At 41.8% G+C, this 21,286-nt stretch overlaps 1 protein-coding gene across 1 annotated transcript in view; it reads right to left on the reverse strand.

The window, feature by feature from the left end:
• The window catches only part of foxo6b (forkhead box O6 b), a 68,403-nt gene extending 47,883 nt beyond the window's left edge, over nt 1-20,520 (reverse strand). Inside the window, exon 1 of the mRNA XM_012857856.3 lies at nt 19,199-20,520. Coding sequence (XP_012713310.3) covers nt 19,199-19,702 — 504 coding nt within the window. The 5' untranslated portion in view covers nt 19,703-20,520. The remainder of the gene's footprint in view (nt 1-19,198) is intronic.
• Nucleotides 20,521-21,286: the final 766 nt, after the last annotated feature.

The following is a 21,286-nucleotide window of genomic DNA, read 5'->3' on the forward strand; positions in this document are numbered from 1 at the left end:
GAGGCTGCATTTCACTCATCCGTTAACACTTGTCATTTCAAACTAATTTCCTAACACCAATGAATGTTTTTGTGTACTTTAATCAGATCTCCACTTAAGAACCTTGTACCATTTTGAACAAACTACCTATGGAAAGTTGGAGTTTTTGTTCAGGCCTAATGAAAGCTTTATGGAGCCTAATCTAGGTCTACAAAAACAAAATCACTGGAAATCCACCTCAGATCATAGTGCTGTAGTTAGAAAATGGTTATTTAACATATCAGCTACAGACATTGTTAGGGGCTTGCCTTGGCACTGTTAGTGGCACCAAGGGATACAGAGACCTTAAGCCTTACAGCTTCCAAACCAATAGGACTTTCCACCAGAACTCCAATGGTTTGAAGTGGCTCGTGTCATGATTTAGGTTTTTGTTTGTTTTGCTTGGACTTTCTGGTCTGATTTTGCTCTCTTTGCTCCACTTTCTTCAGTCATCAGTCACTAACCAATCTTCTCAGTCACCTCCCAGCCACTACTACAGCATCCGATCAGCTCCACCTGCTGCCGCTAAGTCGTTCCACCTGTTTCCCTGCCTTTCTATAACTGCTTTACTCAACACTCCCTGCCAGAACATCTCATCTTGTCTTGTCTCATGCGATGTGCACTGCTGCCAAGATTTCTGCCGGTTCCTGTGTGCTCAGCCAGCTGGACGCTGTGCCTCTGCTCGTGTTCAGCCCTCATTGTAGTAAGTCTGCAGTGTATACGCAGTGCTCAAGTTTGCCCTGTTCTCTGAGGCCCAGCTGCTTGGTCTGCCCATTCTGGTGGTTCTTTGGCCTGCATCATCTGTTCTGGTCATCTCATGCCTTCATCACTGGTTCTAATCTGTCACTGCCTGCAACGCCTGTCCTCGCTTAGCTCTCTTCACTACCTGCATCTTCTGGTCCCCTGCCCATTACTTACTGCCTGCCTGCCTCGTCTACCAGTATTCAACTTTCCTTCAATAAACCATTTCAAAACGTAACTCCAGCCCCAGCTCTACTCATAACAGGTTCTGATGCCATACCAGCAATGGTACTGGAGTGATAAGAGTTTTCTCTGGCTGATCTTACCCCTTCTCCACCTGTTGCTACAGGCTGCCAGTCAGTTGGCTAAAACAAGGCTATTATATTTTCCCTCGCTTACAAGAAAGACACATTTGTCCATTTAAAGATGTCTCTGATTGAAAAACACAGACCGTCACTCTGTGGGAACCATAAATCTTCTAAGGTCCCCTGTTAGTTACAATTTTTAAAACTAAATGTGAATCTTTATCACATTTTTATAATCTTCAGCTTAGAAATAGCCTTCCTGAAGACCTGGGAGTACTTCTGATTTATTTTAACCAGATTTTATTTCTTGTTCATCAGACTGATTACATTTCTTTTGTTGGGTGCTGTTGCATCATTTATTTGATTCTAATACCTTTTATGACATTAACCTGTATGGTCAAGGAGCTCAGACATTTATACTTTTGCCATTGAAAGCATTAGTCATTGTCTACTGGATAAAGAAAATCATGTTACATAAGTATTTAAATGGTCAACAACAATCATTTTGTGTTTAACTTTAAAAAAATGATTTGTCTGTTGTAGAAATCACTGTAATTGGGAAAAAGGAAGCCTGTACTTCTTCTGGATGTTAATGTCTGTGTTTCCCTGAGGAATAAAAGTTATTATCGGAAACAGTGCAGACAAATGAAGTGTCACTTGAGGCATGTTGGTACTCTGACAAGGTTCTTAAAAATATTGAAAATCCACCCCATGTGGATTTACTATTTCTTCATCTATTGTCACCTTATCTGCCCATTTTGAAAGAAGGCTCTTTCAACTCTCCTCCAGAACCTTACTGCTTTGCATTTTGCTCCTTCATCAATGGCAATCAGGGGCTATAATTCATATTTTAGTGCCGCGTCTTTCAGTGACCACCTTCCACTCAACAACAACATTAAACAGGCAGATTAATGTAGCTATTAACACCTCACACTGACTAGGGTGTCCAGTATATACGACTGTCGGCATCAAGGATTTGATGAAGTCAGACTTTCAGGGAGCTAATAAATCAGTTATGGAGGCACGGCATACTTCATGAAGTAGAGGCAGACACAGAAGGAAGAAGACGTTAGACACATTTGCAGAATAACAGAGGGATATATATATATATATATATATATATATATTAGGGCTGGGCAACGATTAAAATATTTAATCGCGATTAATCGCACTGATTAATCGCGATTAATCGCGATTAATCGCATTGTATTTACAAACTCCAAGAATGAATTCAAAAGTAGTGTAAAGAGCACTTTTATTTTAATGTTCTGCTGCCATATGAACAAAAGTGTTGTAACATTTGTAGCACTTATCAGTAACACATATATAGTGTAAAGCTCAACTTAAACATGTAAAACAAAAAATAGCAATAATAATAAATTAAAGCTTATTGCCACTGACAGGGAATTCTCTTTATGGGGAAAAAATCTACCAAAAAACAGGCAATTTCTGAGGTAACAGCAGGGAGCAGCATTACCATTTTATGTTCAATACCAAAGTTTAACTTGGCAGTGGTTCCAACTAACTTGTTTCTGTCATATTCCATGCTGGAAGAACTTTAAACTGAAATGCTTGCTAACTCGATATGCTTGCGTTTATTTGACGTTGACACGCGGTTTTTTGTTGTTGCTTTCTCGCGCACATATAGTGAATGGCAGGGGGGAAAACAGGCAAAAACACATGGATACTTTGAAACGAGAAGCGACTTCACCGACGGCGTCGATGCAGACCCCCCCGCTCCGCTCCGCACAAAACTTGTTCCGGCCGCCAACTCACCGCCTCGCCTCGCCTAAGCTCGCTCGCGGTACCTGCGGGAAACACCGCCTTCCGCATGTCAGCTGTGTTTTTTTCCGGCCAGCACCTTTCTTCCTCTTTGAATCTGAGGCTGGGCTGACAGCGAGGTTATTGGCGCATTATCGCCACCTACTGTTCTGATTCAAACCCCTACACCGCAGCAACAGACCTTCACAAAATAAAAGCATGTGAGCAACATGCGTTAACGCGCGTTAAAGAAAATATCGCCGTTAATAGTCTAATGAGTTAACGCGAAATTAACGTGTTAACTTGCCCAGCCCTAATATATATATATATATATATATATATATATATATATATATATATATATATATATATATATATATGTATGTGTGTGTGTGTGTGTGTGTGTGTGTGTGTGTGTGTGTGTGTGGTGTGTGTGTGTGTGTGTGTGTGTGTGTGTGACAGAGAGAGAGAATATATTCTTTATAATTTACTACTTGCAGCTAAGCAAGAATGTTTGTGTTAATTTTACTAGCAATGTGAGGACTTTGATGTAAAGTGAGGACCTTTTTTTTGGTCCTCATCGTTTTCTGGGCAAGGGGTTAGGTTTATGACTAAGGTGTCAATTAGGTTTAGGATAGGGTTAGGTATATACCCCCAAAGATTAGAGTTAAGGTCAAGCCATAGAAAGGCTTGAAAATAAATGAAAGTCTATGGAAGTCAAGGCACTGTGCTTTGTGTAGCTAGCTATCTAGCTAGCTAGCTAGATTTTTAGTTATTGTTTTAGTTCTGAGCTTTAGCATCTTCAAACAACCACGATTTCCAGTGCAACTGTCCTGTTTTGACATTTCAGGTATACTAAATGGAGAAACTGGTCTCCTACATGTGCCAGGGCAATTTTGCTCTACAAAACGGATAACTAAAGATGGTGTCCCATGTGCTTGATTTACTTTATTAAATCAAGACTGTATCTAGGATCAGTGTAGACATATTACATTAATAAGAATCTGTTGGGTGAGTAGGTGTGTGTGGATTAGATGTGTGTGGTAATTCGGCTGGAAGTGCAAAGTTGATAGAATTATGACGCTGTCCCGTTCCAGCTCATACCACCCCCTCCTCCACAAACACCCAGTAAACACAGAGATGAGCCTCCTAACAGGCCCTACCAGGTCGGACTGCCTCAACACCAACGCCCATGCTGCACTTCAGGGCAGGGACAACAGGGAGAAACCCCGCCTACGCAGAGCACGGCCTGTGCAACTTGAACAGATTTTATCCCCAGTTTTTTTAATGTAGCTATTGTATTTTGGTTTATCACCAAAGATTTCCTTGGCGGTGTCACAAAAAATGAAACACAATTCTTCATTACTGTAATAAAAATCATTTAAGCATGGCGAACACTGTCCTTGACGTCTGTGTTACGGGGGAGTGGTGGCCTAGTGGTAAGAGCAGCGCGCTTGTACTCTGAGTAGGTTGCAAGTACGCGGTTCAATCCCCGCAGAGCAAGACCCTTAGCCCCAGATTGCTCCCCGGGCAATGTGATAGCTGCCCACTGCTTCCTAATGGATGGGTTAAATGCAGAAGACAAATTTCATTGAAATGTACAATTGCAGAGAAAATCCCTGCATCTTGAATACCTACATGTATAGCTAGAGAAAGCTCCAAGGCAATTATACATGCTACTTTGCTAAATTATCATTTAGCTAATCACTGGGTCATAGAGTTACCCCTTCCTGACATCAGGACATTCTTCTTGGGGTGATAAAACATTAAAAAAAAATTGGCAATCTATCAGAGACAATTTCTCCACCTATCTTGAAAACACATTTTTTTATTGTACAACTGTCCTGAGAGAGGGCATTGTCTGCTCTGGAATATAATAAACCAAGCTATACATACATAATGATGACCAAACATATACGTTACATTGAGATATTGTGACCATGGTTGGAATGTCATTCAGCTACAGTGTCTATTTTCTCTCCGTAAAGCAGAGCTAAAACATTCAAGAGTACATCTAAATGAAATAAATTCCACCAGGCAGAGTCTGTTGTGGATCTGAGTGCAGATTCTGTGTGAGGCCAGGCTTTTAAATTTGCAACCCTCAGTTTTAAATGTCTTAACGTGAGTTTGACCCTGGTGGAGCCATGGCACTGAGACAGAGGATGAAAGGACAGAGTTCACATCACAGCAGAGCGTGCCTGGAGTGGCACAACGAGGAGTGGGTAGTGCAAGCAGGGAGACAGGGATAGAGTAGAGTTCATATGAGGCCGTCAGCGCAGCATCCGCCATCACAGGATCAGAATGCTAAACGTCATGCCCTCAGTCCTGACCTATTTTCATCAAATTGACACAGAAATCCACAGAAAGGCTGTCTTACAAAGCTGACCTCTGTCTGCCTCTAGAAACGCCATCACACATGCATACATTCACATTTCTTCTGATTTTTATACACCATGATAGAAATCTCTTTAACTATGATTTAAAGCCTTAAGTGGTTTTTAATTAATCATCCATAAAATGATAATGTTTAATTCCTTTCTACTTCACATGAAAGGCTTTTAAAGTAATTTGTGTAAATATGTAGTGGTCTGATGAATATAAGAGAGAGTACTCCTTCCTGACAATATATTCTCAAGGCTCAGCTAGATATTGTTAAGAGACACTTTTTAGTGTAGCCAGTGATTCCTTTAACAAAGGAAGCAAGCAAATGACTGGTTAAAACAGTAAATGATACTCTTGAGACACTAATAGTTTCTACTTTTACGTTGCTTTCAGCAAACATTTAAACTGCAGTAGCAGACTTCTTTAATCAAAATTAATGCAATTAACGTGACGCTGCCTGTCAATCCATTTTGGAGGCTCATCAGTAACAGATCCAATCAGCGATCGCAATTTGTCCCAAAGTGAAACGCCCCTTATCTGCAGAACACACACACACACACACACACACACACACACACACACACACACACACACACACACACACACACACACACATACAGAACATTGCATTCAGAGGGATTTCACTAAAAATCATTGGTAAAAATGGTTAAATGTTGTCATTGGGGAAAGCACAATTCAGACACATATTATCCTGAAGTTTTATTGGGTAGAATACAGTTTCTTTTTTTAAAGACCTAAAAGGAGTCTAGAAAAATGTAAAAGATGGATATGCAGCTGACCACAGCAGTGATCGGCGGGGAACTATCGCATGTTCACGGTGCATGTTAGGCTATATGAAGATAACTACATTTTTGTTCATAAACATTGTATGCTTAATGATTATGTTAAAAGGTAAAGCTGGACTCTAGTTCTGCTGTGTTTTATAGCTTTTGGATATCTGTACGTTGCAACTTCTGGTTGCGCAAGTTGAGTGTCTGTCAGCTAAGATCCGTTAAAGGACTCTGACATTGCAAAAAGTGTTTCATAGGTAGTGTTATGTAAAATCTGATTTGCATTCCTAATACATAATTTCACTGTAAAATCTTGCCATGGATCGCTTGGTGGCAGCATGAAGACATCTACTGCACCCTGCAGTTACTATTTTAAGTTCCTAATATATATTTTAAGTTGGGTATAAGTTGGGTATTTAAACCTGGGCTTTAACGTCGATTTGTCTGTGGTTACCTTGAAGTAATTTCACTGATACGATTTACAGCAATCTTACATGAACATGGATGTGACTTGACTGATGCTGAACATCACCTCAACATGACTAAATCCCACTGAAATAAAAAACAACAACACTATACCATAAGTGACCTATTCTACTCCATTACCAACACGACGTTCCCTATTAATGCACTTTTCAAACACTGCATCCAGCTATTTGCACACAGTAAACAGGCATTTCTAAAATGCTGCCTCTGTCTAATATGTCAGCTTCTGTCTTATAAAGGATAGGCCCTATTCTAGTGGGTTGTTGCTTTAGGTTACTTAGCTGAGTCAAAAGCAAAACATAATACTCTGTCAGTTTTTGTCCTGCAATTTTTTTTTGCACAAATTAAACGTGACCCATGAATCAAATAGAGTTCATTGTATGCGAACATCAAATACTCATTGACTGCCAGCTACCTATGTGCTGTGGCTCCTGAACAAGTCCAACCCATCAATGTTCCACCAGCATACTTGAAAGCTGGTATAAGGTGTCTGCTAGGGCATGCTATGTTTCTCCAAAACATGCATTATGCTCAAAGATATTTAATTTGGTCTTATATGTCCAAAGGAGTTTGTCCCAGAAGTCCTGTGCTTCATTCAGATTCAGCATTGTGTTAACACACCCTCAGCAACAAACTGCCAAAAACCCTGTCAATCTGACAATGATCAGGTAATAAGTGTTTTTTGTTAGCCCTACCTGGATGACGCAATGATGTATGAAGGAATTTCACACAGATTTTTCATTTGGGTTTTTTCTTTGCTTAATAATTAATACAGTGTGAAATTTTGTTTATTTTTCCACATTTGAGGTTAAACTTTAATACTTTTGGAACCTAGTAAATACCACCTCACTTTCAGGCAAACCTTGAACAATCATAGCAATTTAACAGTGACTTTACACACAGGCCAACAATCTTTGGCATAAGAATGATTTTTTATATTTATTCTGACATGTTTGTATCTTGCCCAGATGGCAACTTATAATGAGTTCACATCAAATGACAGAAAACACAACTGATGAGGAATCATTTTATAACTTGATCTCTTCGCTAGTGCAATTCACCTCTAATGATGTACAATAACTGGGCCCTTTTTACTTTTAACTAAGTCCCGTCTCCAACCTTTCATTAGTGAAACTGAAATATAAGCTTAAAGGAACAGGGAAAGGCTGTGGAAGGTGTACAATGTTGGTCTCAAACTAACAATGTTTTATGAAATTATTCCAACATCTCTGACTTTGTAGACAAAATCACATTTTACTGCAGGTTAAAATGTTAGTGTTGCCATTATGTGGAGAAATGGTTGAAGAAAACAGTAAGAGGGCGATTTTTGAACTTGAATATGTTCTGTTTCTTGCATCAGAGGTTCTTTGGAGAACATTAGAGAGCAAACAGCATCATGAAGACAGAGGAACCCAGCATCCTGACCAGTGAGAACGTTTAAAGCTTGGTTATAAAATACTTTAAAGAGAACACCAATGTATAGCTACAGTATATAGTCATAGTCAATACATTTGAGAATGTGTTGCAATGAGGTTTGTTTGTCAGGTTAGAAACACCTTTTGTAAAATAACATTCTTTAAGCATGTGTTTAAGATACTTTTCATAAAGCCCACATTTCTGTAATATTCTCATCTTAAGTATCAAGTCTTCATTAGCTGTCCACAGAAAATCATCCTTATTTACAGAAATAAAGACTTGAAAAAAGTGTATGTGTGGAATTAATCTGTATGTGTTTCATGCAGTGAATCAGGTTGCTGAAGTAAACTTTTCTATAATGTTTAAATTTACTGACTATGACTGCAGAGGCAGTGAACACCAGAAAGAATATGCTCTACTCAGATGTAGGCCAAAATTGCTTCAGTATGAGGATGTCACCCCCATGTTTCACAGCGGGGATGCTTTTCTTTGGCAGACACAGGGAAGCTGGTCAGTGTTGATGGGAAGATGGATGGAGGTAAATCCAGGTGAATACTGGAAAGAAAACCTATTAGAAGCTGCAGAGGACTATGGTGGAGGTTCACCTTCTAGCAGGACACCCACCCTAAGCATAAAACCAGAGTTACAATGGGACGCTTTAGATCAAAGCAGATTTATGTGGTGAAATGGCCTAGTCAAAGTCCAGACCTAAATCCAAATATTTAAAAAAGACCACCTGGTGTTCACAGATGTTCTCCATCCAATCTGACTGAATTTAAACAGTTTTTCCATGAATAACGGAGAAACTGAGGATTTTCAAAGCTGGTAGGGACAGAAACCAGAAGCAGCCAAAGCTAGATCTACAAAGTGCGGACTCGGGCCCCTCAATCATTTCTCCTCATTTGGGCTTGAAAGGCCTTGATCCAGGACATCCAGCGTGGTGCTGAGAGCTTCACTCCCCAGCAGCATTAATCACAAGGCAGCTGTCGTCTGACTGATTACCCACCATCAATCTTAGTTTGCAGAGGCCTCTGAAAGGAGAAAGCCCTCATAAAGATCTAATTAAAAATGTAAGTGACTCATAATCGGAGCCCTGCCTGACCTCTGAGTCAATACTCTCTGAGAAGCAACAGCTCCAAGAGCGTTTCCAAATCTCCACTTACATGAACCCCACTATACCAGAGGGAGAAGACCTGCTGTGGAGAGGTGAGGCCTTGTTGGGAACCGACACAGATTCGTGTTTTGATCATGTTGGTGTATGGTTGCCGTTTAAGGCCGCAGACAAGAGAACGAGCGACTTACAGAGTGTCTGAGAGGCACATCCTGCCTGCAATTAAGATGGAATCAGAGAGAGATCTGCGCAGCCTTAATAATGAGCCTCAACTGAATTATTAACTAGAGCTGTACCCCCTGGACTTGGACTCCCATCAGGGCCCAGCCAGACAACAACAAGCCCGGACACACGTACACACGTCTCCAGATCTGTGCAGACATCTGTAAAGCCACTTTTATACTCCAAACTTAATCATGTCTGCACCTAGAGAAAGGACAACACTTTAGCTGAAGTGATCCTCACAAGACATTAAAAAGCCTCAGAAGCCCAAAATAAACACACCATGAGTGCATAATGATTTATTCAAAGTGCTGTGTTTCATAATGAGCACGATACGCGAAGAGCTGAGGAGTGAATACTTTATGAAGCAGCTCTGTCATTAATTACATTAAAATTTAGAGCAATTTCAAATGCATGATTACATCCAGTACTTTCCTCTGTGATTCCAGAGGGATCATGATCGGATTGATGCTGCCTTGCATTGATGGAGAGGGAATGTGAGGATGACTGACTGCAGTGGAACTCCCTCTGCGCTGCTTCACTTTTTAGCTGTCAGTCTCAAACTGTGAAATCAAACTAATATTTGGCATGCAGCTTTACTGTGGACTCGGTTTTTTAAAATCAGACGCTGAAGAAATGTGAAAACCGCTGTGATTTACCCAAAGCTGTGAGAGATGCTCCTCTACCACTAAGAGGATGTCAGTGACAGTAGATGAGACGTTTTTTTTCTAATCTTAAAGAAACAGCTAGCAACAATGGGGTTAGGGGTTAACGCAGCGTTTTATCCTATGAATGAAAACTGATTCAGTTTGACTTGTTTCAGATGTCTAAAATCGGCTAAAACAGATGGTCTGTCTGAGTAGCTGCTAACTTCCACAAATGAGGATTTCCTCACCTCTCTGCAAACTCACTGCTGTGTGACATCTGTCCATTAAAGTCAATACTTCCACAGAATATAACTTCAAAACATCATAGGTACCCCTTTAAGCTTGAAGAAAATGGTTCTAAAGTATATAAGTTGGGTTTAATGTTGAGGTGGGCTACAGCATGTTTAACCCCTGGTGTTTGCCTTATAGGGCTTCTCGGCCACTAAAGCAGCATCATGCGGTTCGTTAAGGGTCCGCGCTCTGAGTCAGGGGACACAACATGACTGGGCCTCTTGGTTTGGGCCAAACACCAGAATATTTGGAAGCCCTGTTAGACAACACAGAAAGAATGTGATCTGGGCCGACATTTTACAACTTGCCACCAGGCACCATTCCCGAGACCCGCCTGCCTCACTGACTGCTCCGTGTCTGGATTCAGTTTTCTCTCTGGAATGTCTGTCTGTGGAGTGTTTCTCAGCGCTTTATCCCAGCTGTGATTTATCCCAGCTGATTGAAGTGGGAGGTCTGAGGGTGGGAATATTGTGTTCTCTTCCAACCGCTGTAACTCATTTCATTCCATCAACACCCCGATTCCATTGACGGTGGTGCATCCCTTGTTAAGACTGAAGTTATGTCGCATCAGAAACTTTCTGTGGCTCATCATCATCTGACCAGGCAACTGGTCTATCAAGGTTAAAAAAAAACCCTCTTTGAACCTCTTTCTGTTTCATTTTCAGAACTGATCAGAGGAGTTTTAGTCAAGTCTCACATGGAACAACTAACTCCGCTTGCCTTCCAAACTCTTCTCCTTGTCTCCACACACAGTAAACCCAGCGCCAAGCCCGCCAACTCAAGAGCTGCCTCCCCTTCTGGTGCACCTTTGTGATAATAACAATAACTGTGCAGCAGTTCAGAGGGCTCTGTGTTGATCCAGCGCCAGGCCGCCTGGCACAGGGAACCCTCCAAGCTTGTTCCACCATTTCCAACCAATTCCCCTCTGTCTGGGCTGGCGCTGGAGCATCACAGGCGCTCAGGCTGCTATCAATGTGCTCAGCAGCAGGGGCCACCGCCACCACTCACACACTTGCTCTAGCGTTTCTCTCAACGCCTCTCTCCCACTCAATTTGGAATCCAATTGAAAAAAAGCTTTAGTTGGCAGGACAAATAATACCTTTTTTCCATGGTGTTGCTTTGTCTTTTTTTTTTTCTCGCTGTCCCTGTATTCCTCAGTTTACATGCATCTCCTTTTTCTTCACTGTCTCCATCAACCTCGGTATAACAAGGTGACGGCCACAAGTCTGAGTGCTGACACTTTACACACAGGACATGGTGATGCACTAAAAGGTGTTTGGCAGATAATTCTAGGCTGTTGCTTAGAGTAATGGGGCATTTAGAAAAAAATGGTCAACTGATGAGAGTAAAGCTTCTTGGTGCTGTCAAGCTTCCTTTTGCATTTGTTAGATAAAAACTATGTTTGTAAATATATGTGTATGTATATAGTTTCTAGAAGACACAGGAGCAGCTTCAATACTTCTTATAACAGTATTAAACTCCAGCAATGCTGTAGCTCTTCATCAATTATTCCTTCGATTGTAGATGATTCAATTTCAATTCAATTCAATTCTAAAACAAACCCACACTATTCAATTCAGTTTATTTCACAACAAATACCACCTCAAAGCACTTCAATCAAATCATGCAGACGGATTCCAAGTCAAGTACATCCGTCCCACATGGATCCTAGTTATAAAACGGAGAATTTAAATCCAATTTATTAACGTGGATTTTGTTAAAAGGTTTTCTATCTGAGGAAACCCAGCAGATTACATTGAGTGACTGACTTGGAGCATTCACTCCTCCTGCATGGCCACGTTGCCACGGTGGACCGTTGCTTGCATGGTGTTGCTGCCTTTGCAGCAATCCCTCATTCTGATTGTTCTAAACTGAAAACGTTCTGTCCTTACATCAGTAAGAATCATGATTACTAAATTCAAATTATTTTACGCTTTTAATAGTCTTGTATTGTATCTGTTAAAACTGGGGTCATAATTGTGCTCCGCAACATCCAGCTCATAAGATGAAACAAAACAAAAGTTTAGCCATTTTTTTGGATGCAGTCTGGGTTCAGAAACAAAGCAAAGGCTTCACAAATCCCAAACTGTGGTTAAAAGAATCTGTAATCATTGCAGCATGTTCCAGTGGTCCATACATAGCACCCTTTATGTCTTTATCTATTGCCTAACAAGCATTCAAAATGCTCCTATTTGTGTTTTCATAAGTGGAAAAAAAGTTCCCATAAATGTCAAGCTTTGTTTTAAAGAATTTGTGTTTGGTACAGAATGATCCTGTTTGAGTTTTAACAGCCGAAGTGCGTTAGATGTTTAACGGTCTAAATTCAGTCCAGACTAATTAAAAGGCTTTGAAATGGTAGCCCTGTAGGTCTAGAAGCTGTAATGCAAACACCAACTTTATTGTTGTTAGCGTTTTGTAGTTAGCCATTAACAACACTACACCCCTGCTGCCTCACAGTTAGAAGAATGCTGGTTAAACTTCAGCAAGGACTTTGCCACAGAACATCCAAATATCACTGATCCTCAAATATGACTATATGCCTTACATGCAACCTAAGAGTCATCTATGGAATTTAAAAAACACCCCCACCACCACCACCACCTCTACTTCATTAATGTCTTACAGCTCATAAAAAATTGTCTTTTTGAAAGGAAAAGTTAATAAGTTTTAAACTGGACTTTACTGAATTATACAGTGCCAGCCAGTGAAATAATGAGATCTTGCGTCACACATTTACAACAATAGTGCTTCCTAGTGGGTCTCAGCATGTAACTTTGTCTGGTGAAGTCTACGGTATTATGAAGCCCTCTGGATATGAAGGTGTTGGCTCTTATCTTGAATTCCTATGATGCAGGCCCTTATTTTGAAGTGAGAAAGGAAGTAGTTCATAAAGTGCCTTGTTCGGCTGACAGAGTTGTTAGGCTGGCACCAAAGAAGAATCCTGCATATAAAAATAAACTTAGACTGATTAGACCAAGAATGAATTATTCTACCCTGATTAACTCTCTCTTTAAATCACAGCGAGAGATTTCTGAAATTTTTCCAGTATTTCTGAAAACAAGCACAGGGGATTCTTGGTTTTCACAAAAACATTGCTACCATCGTCTCTTATTTTTAGCGACTCAATTTCATGCACGGTCTCTTGTCTCCTGCACTGGCTGTAACTTTACACCTCACAAGCTGGAACCTTGTGGTAATCAACAGCTATGTTTCCATCCAATTCTCATGCGAATTTTGAGCAAACCTTTAAAATATCGCTAAAATGCGCATCAGATGTGTTTCCATTTACTGGTCTGTAGTAAATTAACCAGGAAACGCACAGCTTGACGTCGTCATATGTTGACATTCGCTGGGGTGACAGTGGTGCAGGAAATTCGTCCTGCAGTGGGCGGGTTTCTGATTCGATCCCCCGTTCCCCGCTCAGCTACATAGAATCTCAGTCGTTGAGTCGTTGTGCAAGACACTTCACCTGCATTGCCTGCTGACGGTGGTGCTGATGTATGGCAGCCTCGCCTCTGTCAGCCTGCCCGAGGGCAGCTGTGGCTGCTAACACAGCTCACCACCGTCAGGGTGAGAATGTGTGGGTGAATGACTGACCGTAGTGTACAAGTACAAGCCATTTACCACTTGGCTTTAATAAACAGGAAGTAGATGTTGTAGTACAGATCAATAATGGAGCGAGGCTTTAATGAATGTGCCAAGTTTTTTTTTTTTTTTTTTACGGATGAGACTTAGAAATGCTCACGTCTCTTCGTCGGCTTACACGTACCTGTTGTCCTGACCTGTTTTCTGGCGTTATGGGAATTTCCAGGAAGACGGCGGCAGCAGAAACAGCTGATCAGTCATATGAGGTAAACTTTGGCTACATCAGAACTAGGGTTGCCATCTGTCCCGTGTTAGCTGGGACGTCCCGTTTTTTGGAGCCAAAATCCAGTGTCCCAGATATGACACCCATTTTCCCGTATTTTGACTGCAGCCTGCATAAACACTAGAAGACAGTACATACCATACTTCCCTATACCACCATAACAAAGTCACATCGAAGCAGGTAAGGAATGGTGAAGCTTTGCGTCTCCGACTGATGGGAAGAGACAAATTGCTACATTTAGAACAGCTCAGTGCACGGCCATATTAGATTCATACAAACATTGAGCGGTAAAGCTGGAATAGATCCCTTGTGTGAGACCAATAAGGAACCGATCTGTCCTGAATATTGCCTCAACAGACATATTATGGCATCAACAAAACACCACTGCTTTGGTATCTGCTGGAGTGACTCACAATATGATGACCGTGACCATTTGAAGGAAGTTTTTCATTGATTTTCCAAAACCCGGATGAATTCTACATTTCATCAGTGACAAGGAGCCAACACTTATCCAGACCTAATACCAGCAGCTGTAGAGTTTATGCATGTAGATACAGTGTGGTTTTCTGTGTTGGGCTTTTTTTGACTTGTTTTCATGGAGCAAGTATCTTGTTTCTCACAAGATTGGTGTTTGTATGTCTGCAGAATGTGTGTGTGAAGGTGAGGACTTTGCAACTTTAGAAAATAAGCTGTTTTTATGTCTATTTTTTGCATAAAGCTCTATAATAATTTAAAACATAGGTCTGTAATAATAATGATAAAATTATATATATATATATATATATATATATATATATATATATATATATATAGCAGGTTTCTTCCTCGCATTTGATTGATTGTGCGAGAGGACAGCCTCTCCTACCTTTCTACTGATACTGCTTTCTCATTTTGAGCTGTTCTATGCTGGGTTTCTTAAGTGAAGCATGTAGAAATGAAGCTCTCTGGACGTCGTCATCTAACAAAATGACTGGTATTGCAGCTGTTGCCAAGCTGTGGCGGCATCATCTCAAACATGTCTGATGGAGAATACTTACTGCATCTCTTGGGCATAAAGAAATTAAAATAAATGGTGGATTGTTGTTTCTCCATAGCTGCATTCTTTTTGTCATTGCTGAAAAGAATGAGAAACTTTATGAAGCTACATAAGGAGTAGTATAATGTACTGTATGAGCAGCCATAAGAAAGTTATTAACATGATTTGTCCAGCAACCCAAGTCATTGTCTATTTTTATGTTCATAATCTAAACCCGCACTGTGGTTCCTATGGATCCACCAGCTTGAGGAGCTACAGCTGATTTCCTCTGAGAATATAAGCACCACACTGTACACCCAAACATGCCTCTCATAAGTTGAAAAAGCAAAAAGAAGAATGTGTTTCATAGGCATAATTGATCCTCGTATGTTTGCTACTCCTTTAGTGTGTGTGTGTGTGTGTGTGTGTGTGTCACTGCATGCCAGCTTTATTACAGCAGTCATACACCCACAGTGTGCCTCCATTGCGCTGCTTCGTGGAGCCTTCAGGTAGAGTCAGAGAGCTCCTACCTGCCCGCCTGCCTGCTGCTGAATGTGCATACAGTACAGCCTGCAGACAGGTCACTGCTCAGCACATCTAGTCCCACGCAGCGCCACTTGTGAAATGAATGTAACGTTATGTGTGTGTTTGCGTGTGTGTGTGTGTGTGCGTGCGTGCATGTGTGTGAAAGAGAGACACACACCACCACAATCATGACTGTGACCACATACAGCAGTGAACTCACTTGATATGACCAAACAACGCCTCCCACCTCAGCTACAATAACAAACACTTGACCGCAATTACTAAGCCACACTCAGAAATTCATACATAGTCAGGATGCCAACCTCGCCACCACACACTTCAGCTACGCTATACTTACTGTGTTCATTTAAAGTATCTGTGGCTACATTTGAAGGAATTCATCAACCATCACTGCCGATAAGAAGTGTGTAGAAATGTGAGCCCTACGCTACAGCGTTAGTGCGCCTGAAACCAAAAACAAGAGGCTGACTCCTCAGGAGTTTGTCCTGGAACATAAAACTGGAGGACAGAGCGAGATGAAGGGCCGGCAGATCTAAACTCTCACTGCTCCTAAAGGCTCTTTGAAATGGAAACAACCTGACGGCATTTAGTATCAAGCCATTCATCAATCTACTCATCCACCTATCAATCAAAGCACCCACCATCCCTCCATTTATCCATCCATAGTTCCATCTATCCATCCATCCATCCATTCATCCATCCATAGTTCCATCCATCTCTTCTCTTTTATTCTATTGTTTTTGCTGCTGTTACATGTTGAAGGTTGCTAAAAAGGGATGTTGTTGTGTTTTTTTGACCTGAGACGTGTCACTGACATACAGCAACATGCGTCCTGCTCAGAGCAGCCAATCAAAACGTCCAGACAAAGCTGTTGATAAGGAGCGCTCAAACGTGGACATGGCGAGCATTCCCAGTAAACACAAACAAGCTCCGCAGAGTTAAATTCCAGCTGTAAATCCAATATTGAGGACAGAGATTATTCTTTGTCTCACCATTGTTTAACTGACCCCCGAAAACACTGAATGTCCTTGGGTATCTCTTTAGGGGCTATTTCAGGTTTAGGTAGTCATAGTGTCTATTTAGCCAAAAACACTTTGACTTTATGAATTTCTACACCAGTAGCTCTCTCCGGTTGCATACAAAGGCACAGCTGAGGCACTACAGGACGATTTAGTGTGTCTTACAGTAGCTGTGTCAATAGTTGCACTCTCGCTTTCTTTTTGTTTTATATTTTATTATGTTTTTTGCTTGTTCAAAAGCAAGAAAACTTTCTCCAACTCAATACGTTCCGCAAAGTAACCATATTCCTCCCAACACTTCACGCACCTTAAACAAAGTGAGGTCTGTGTTTTTTTATATATATTGTAACCATCCTTTCCACATATTATTGAATTTGTCAACTTCCAATCTTATTGACGCAGTTAATTTCTCCATTTTGTAAATACTTGACAAGACATCCATCCATTCCTCCACTTTAGCCATCTTCTGGATATTGCTTTTTTAACAACCAACAGCAATGTTCTCAGCATTTGAAAGTCCTACCCTCTTTTTCATTTTGAAGTATCAATATTCCCAAGGTAGCCATCTTGCTTTCCATTAGTTCTGTTCAAGGCAGATGGCATAACAATGTTTGTCTGCTTATCGCACCCAGTGCAAAGTTCATTTCAGGCTCAAAAAGGACTAGGTAAACACCTGGCATATATTCTTCTATTTGAAGATTAATATATGTTTTGTTGTGTTTTCTTTTTATGGTCAAAATATGTGACTAGGCTCTTTAAACTAAATTTTGACAACAAATATTTGTTTATGGACACCTTTATATTTCTCAGTGTTTAAACCACATTTATACATTATTTAATCATAGATTCTATTACTTTTGACCTTAGATAGATAGATAGATAGATAGATAGATAGATAGATAGATAGATAGATAGATAGATAGATAGATAGATAGATAGATAGATAGATAGATAGATAGATAGATAGATAGATAGATAGATAGATAGATAGATAGATAGATAGATAGATAGATAGATAGATAGATAGAAATAAATAAATTTAGGGTAGAGAACTTACAGGGTTCAAGAATGAAGGACAGACAAAGCTCAAAACTGTCTATCTACCCCCTGCTCCATCCTAGCACTACTCACAAACATGAAACCAAGATACTAGTCAGGAACTCTGACCCAAACTTTTTTTTTTAGTTGAGAACCATGACGTTGGAATCTTGTTTGTTCAGTCACAATCCACATCTGATGTTGAGGGACGCTAACATAGACCTACCAGCCAATCAACAGCTTCGCCATTCTACTAAACTCCTCCATCGACACAATTTAACGCCGCAATGTCCTTATTACTGCAGATAAAGCCCCAGATCTGCTTAATTTTACTTTAACTCAGGACCAGTACAGCTCAATGTAGAGGCTGATCCCAAACCCGGAGAGAGTTGTCCACCCTCTCAGAGTATCTTTTGGTTCTCTCAGTTCAACATCAACACAAAGCAAAGAAATATCTGACTTAAATAAATAAAACCATTGCTGAAATTTACCAAATATTTCTGCTTAGTGTTTGGAGGACAGCCACTGATGTTTGTTTAAGGTTTTTAATTCCAGATGTGGCGTGATCACACTACTGCCTTAAGGTTAAAGAGTTAGACAAATGAACTAAAAAAATGAGGTTGAGAATGAGCAGGATTGCATTTAGCGTTCTGTCAATATCACTGAGAAAAACACATCTTGAGTTTTCCAAGTTTTCTTTCTGATGTGATTGGCCCTGTCACCAACCTAAAAACTTCTTAGTTCTTAACTCAACAGTAATCATCTTGTTATGAGGAGAAAAAACCCTGAGGATAAACTTTGCAAATAAATAAATAAACTAAAGATGAGAATGAAGGCAAGCTGCAGTTTGTGCCTTGAAAACAAAAGACTCTTAATCCCAACACTGAATGGCGGGTAAATCTAAGGAGATTAGAGCAACCAATCTATTAGTTTAACCTCATATTAATCTGAATGCAAGAAATAATCGGAGGTTACATCTGTTTACTATAACAGCCAGCGTCATCATCTGTTGTTATTGGGCTTTTAAACCACTTGGCTTGGGTCGTGCTTTTCCAACAGCCTGTGCGTAATTTGACGGGCGCAACAGATCGCTAGAGGTCTGAGCACTGGCGGAGGTGCGGTGGGGGTGAGCACTAAACCCTAAACTGGGGTGAAGTTTAAGGTTGAGAAGCCCGAGGCACGCACTGTCCCCGGTGTGACCCGACGGAAGGCCGGATTGGTGCGTCAAGCGTGCCGTTCCCAACATAAAAGAAAAGTATGGGAATGTGTTTCCTTGCGACCGCTCCTATACGCACAAGACGCGAACCCTCGACAAATGAACCCAGTGACCCCTGATCCCAGCGCACTCACGCCCATTTCCACACGCGGTGTCATGTGGAAAGACGCGGAGACACGCTACAGACATAAATCGTGGGAACCAAGGGATAATTATGTGGCTCTGAAATGTGCACAAATGGAGTTCTGCTCCAGACACAGACTCGAGCTAAATCTGGTAAACCATCTCCCTGTGGTGTCAGGGAAATGATTTTGGCGTGGCCTACCTTCCATCCAGCCGAGCTGTTGCTGTCGCCTTTATCCTTAAAATAAGGAACAAAGCGAACCATCCAGTCATAGATCTGGGACAGGGTGAGCCTCTTCTCCGGGGCACTCTCGATAGCACGGGTGATGAGGTCTGCATACGACAGGTTCCCCCACGCGTTCCTGCGTGACGACTTGGCTTTGCGCAGTTGGCCGGCCACGTCGAGGGCAGCTCCGGACATACAGGCGGGAGCGGCCACGACCGGAGCCGGGGCACCGGCCGGGTGCTTGATCTCCGCCGGCGCGCCGCCTTTCCTATCGGCCCGGCACGCCGGCACGTCGTAGCGCTCCACTTTGACGGACGCCAGAGCCAGAGCCCCGCGGCTCGCCTCCTCTGCCCCGGGGAAACCCTCGGGACACGGCGGGAGCGGCCAGGTGCACGACCGTGACCGAGCGTGAGGCTCGAAGTCCGAATCGATATCAACCTGATGCGCGTCCATGCCGCTGGTCTCCATCATCATCAGCATGATGATCCCCTCCGCTGATCCTGACAAGGTCACTTTACCACGGAGCCGTGTCCGATTTTACGCCTCTTTGAGGGTTAGGGTGTCCAAAGTGCTCCTGGAGTGGGTAGACAGAGGGAATCTGGTTATGTTGTGTCACACGGAGACGGAGAAGCGCGGAAAAAGAGCCGGCTGCGGTGTGGGATATTATGATTCCCCTCAGTGTAACAATGTGGCATCACATCAGGACAGATAAAGATGTATCCGGTGCATCAGGAGGCTAAATCACCCTCTGTTCCGTGTCAACTGGCCCGATTAGGACCAGGTGGCGGTCAGACATCCATGCTGAGAGGCGCGCAGACTCCGGGATCGGGCTGAGCAACAGTTGATCCTGGTCACAGATGAGCTCCTGGTCAAGCTGAGCAGATTCTGTCCTAGATCTGGCCCTTCCTGTAGATTGCGTCTTCAGCTCAAACTATTACTCTCTTAAAAAACAGAAGCACACGCTCATGAATCATTTAAGTTGAGCCGTGGATTTTCCAGACGAGAGGGGGGGAAAAACGAGCTCCTCGTGGATTTGATTTGGAGCATCCTCTGTCTCCGCATCACTCGGCGTGATGGGGATTTCTACCTTTGTCTGCAGCTTTCCGTGCACATGTCACATGGGGAGCGTCTCTTTGCCTGCTGCTCTGCTTTATACCACACGCATGTGCGTCTCTGAAGGCTTCAAGCCACTTAACTGTAGCATGGAATAAAGTGGAATAAGTGCTGCTTCCATATAATTGGACGCCGCCTGGATCGAGTCACTCCCTCCAGAACAGGTTTCCAGGCCGGGAGGAGGGACCCGGCTCTTTGTGCATGCTTACGTGTGTGTGTGTGTGTGTGTGGGGGGGGGGGGGGGGGGGGGGGGGGGGGGGGGAGGGGGGGGATATTCCCAGTCCCATTTCCAAAGGCAGTCATTTACATACTGGAGCCAAATTCAATCTGAGGCGTGCAGTTTGTCACCTTCTTCTTTTTTTCCTCTCTATCCAAACGTGACAATAACTGTGAGTTTTAGTTCGATTTCTGGTGATTAAAGTTAAACTAGACTTACTTCTACAGCTTTGTGTTCTGGTTTTAATATTTCAATTAGCAACAGGCTGGGCACCCAATCAATTTACTCGGGTCCCTTTAGAGAAACTCACAAATTGGAATGTTTAAAAAAGAGAATTTGTTTGTTTTTAATGCCTTCATCAGCTCTAATTATTATTATACGATTCACTCCATCAACCGTAGAGCACAGAGATGCATTTGCGGGAGAGAATTGCAAAACTTTCACTTGTTTGACCTTTAATTCCTAAAATACTGATGTCAGAGCAAATGTGTGCTCTGGTAAAATACAGCTCCTGGTGAGTTTGCCCCTCCAGCAATTTATTGTTGAAAGGAATCCATTATGGGACAATAAAGGAATTTCTTATCTTATACCTACATTTATTACATGTTACCATTTCATGCCTATCTATACAAACTATTTCATACCAGATAACTTTTTTTGTACATAGGTTTTTTGGGTTATTTATTTATTTATTTAAATTATTAATGGGGAGATAAACAGTTGTAAAATGCTCA

Source organism: Fundulus heteroclitus, chromosome 13, assembly GCF_011125445.2.
Source record: "Fundulus heteroclitus isolate FHET01 chromosome 13, MU-UCD_Fhet_4.1, whole genome shotgun sequence".
In the NCBI taxonomy this organism is placed as follows: Eukaryota; Metazoa; Chordata; class Actinopteri; order Cyprinodontiformes; family Fundulidae; genus Fundulus; species Fundulus heteroclitus.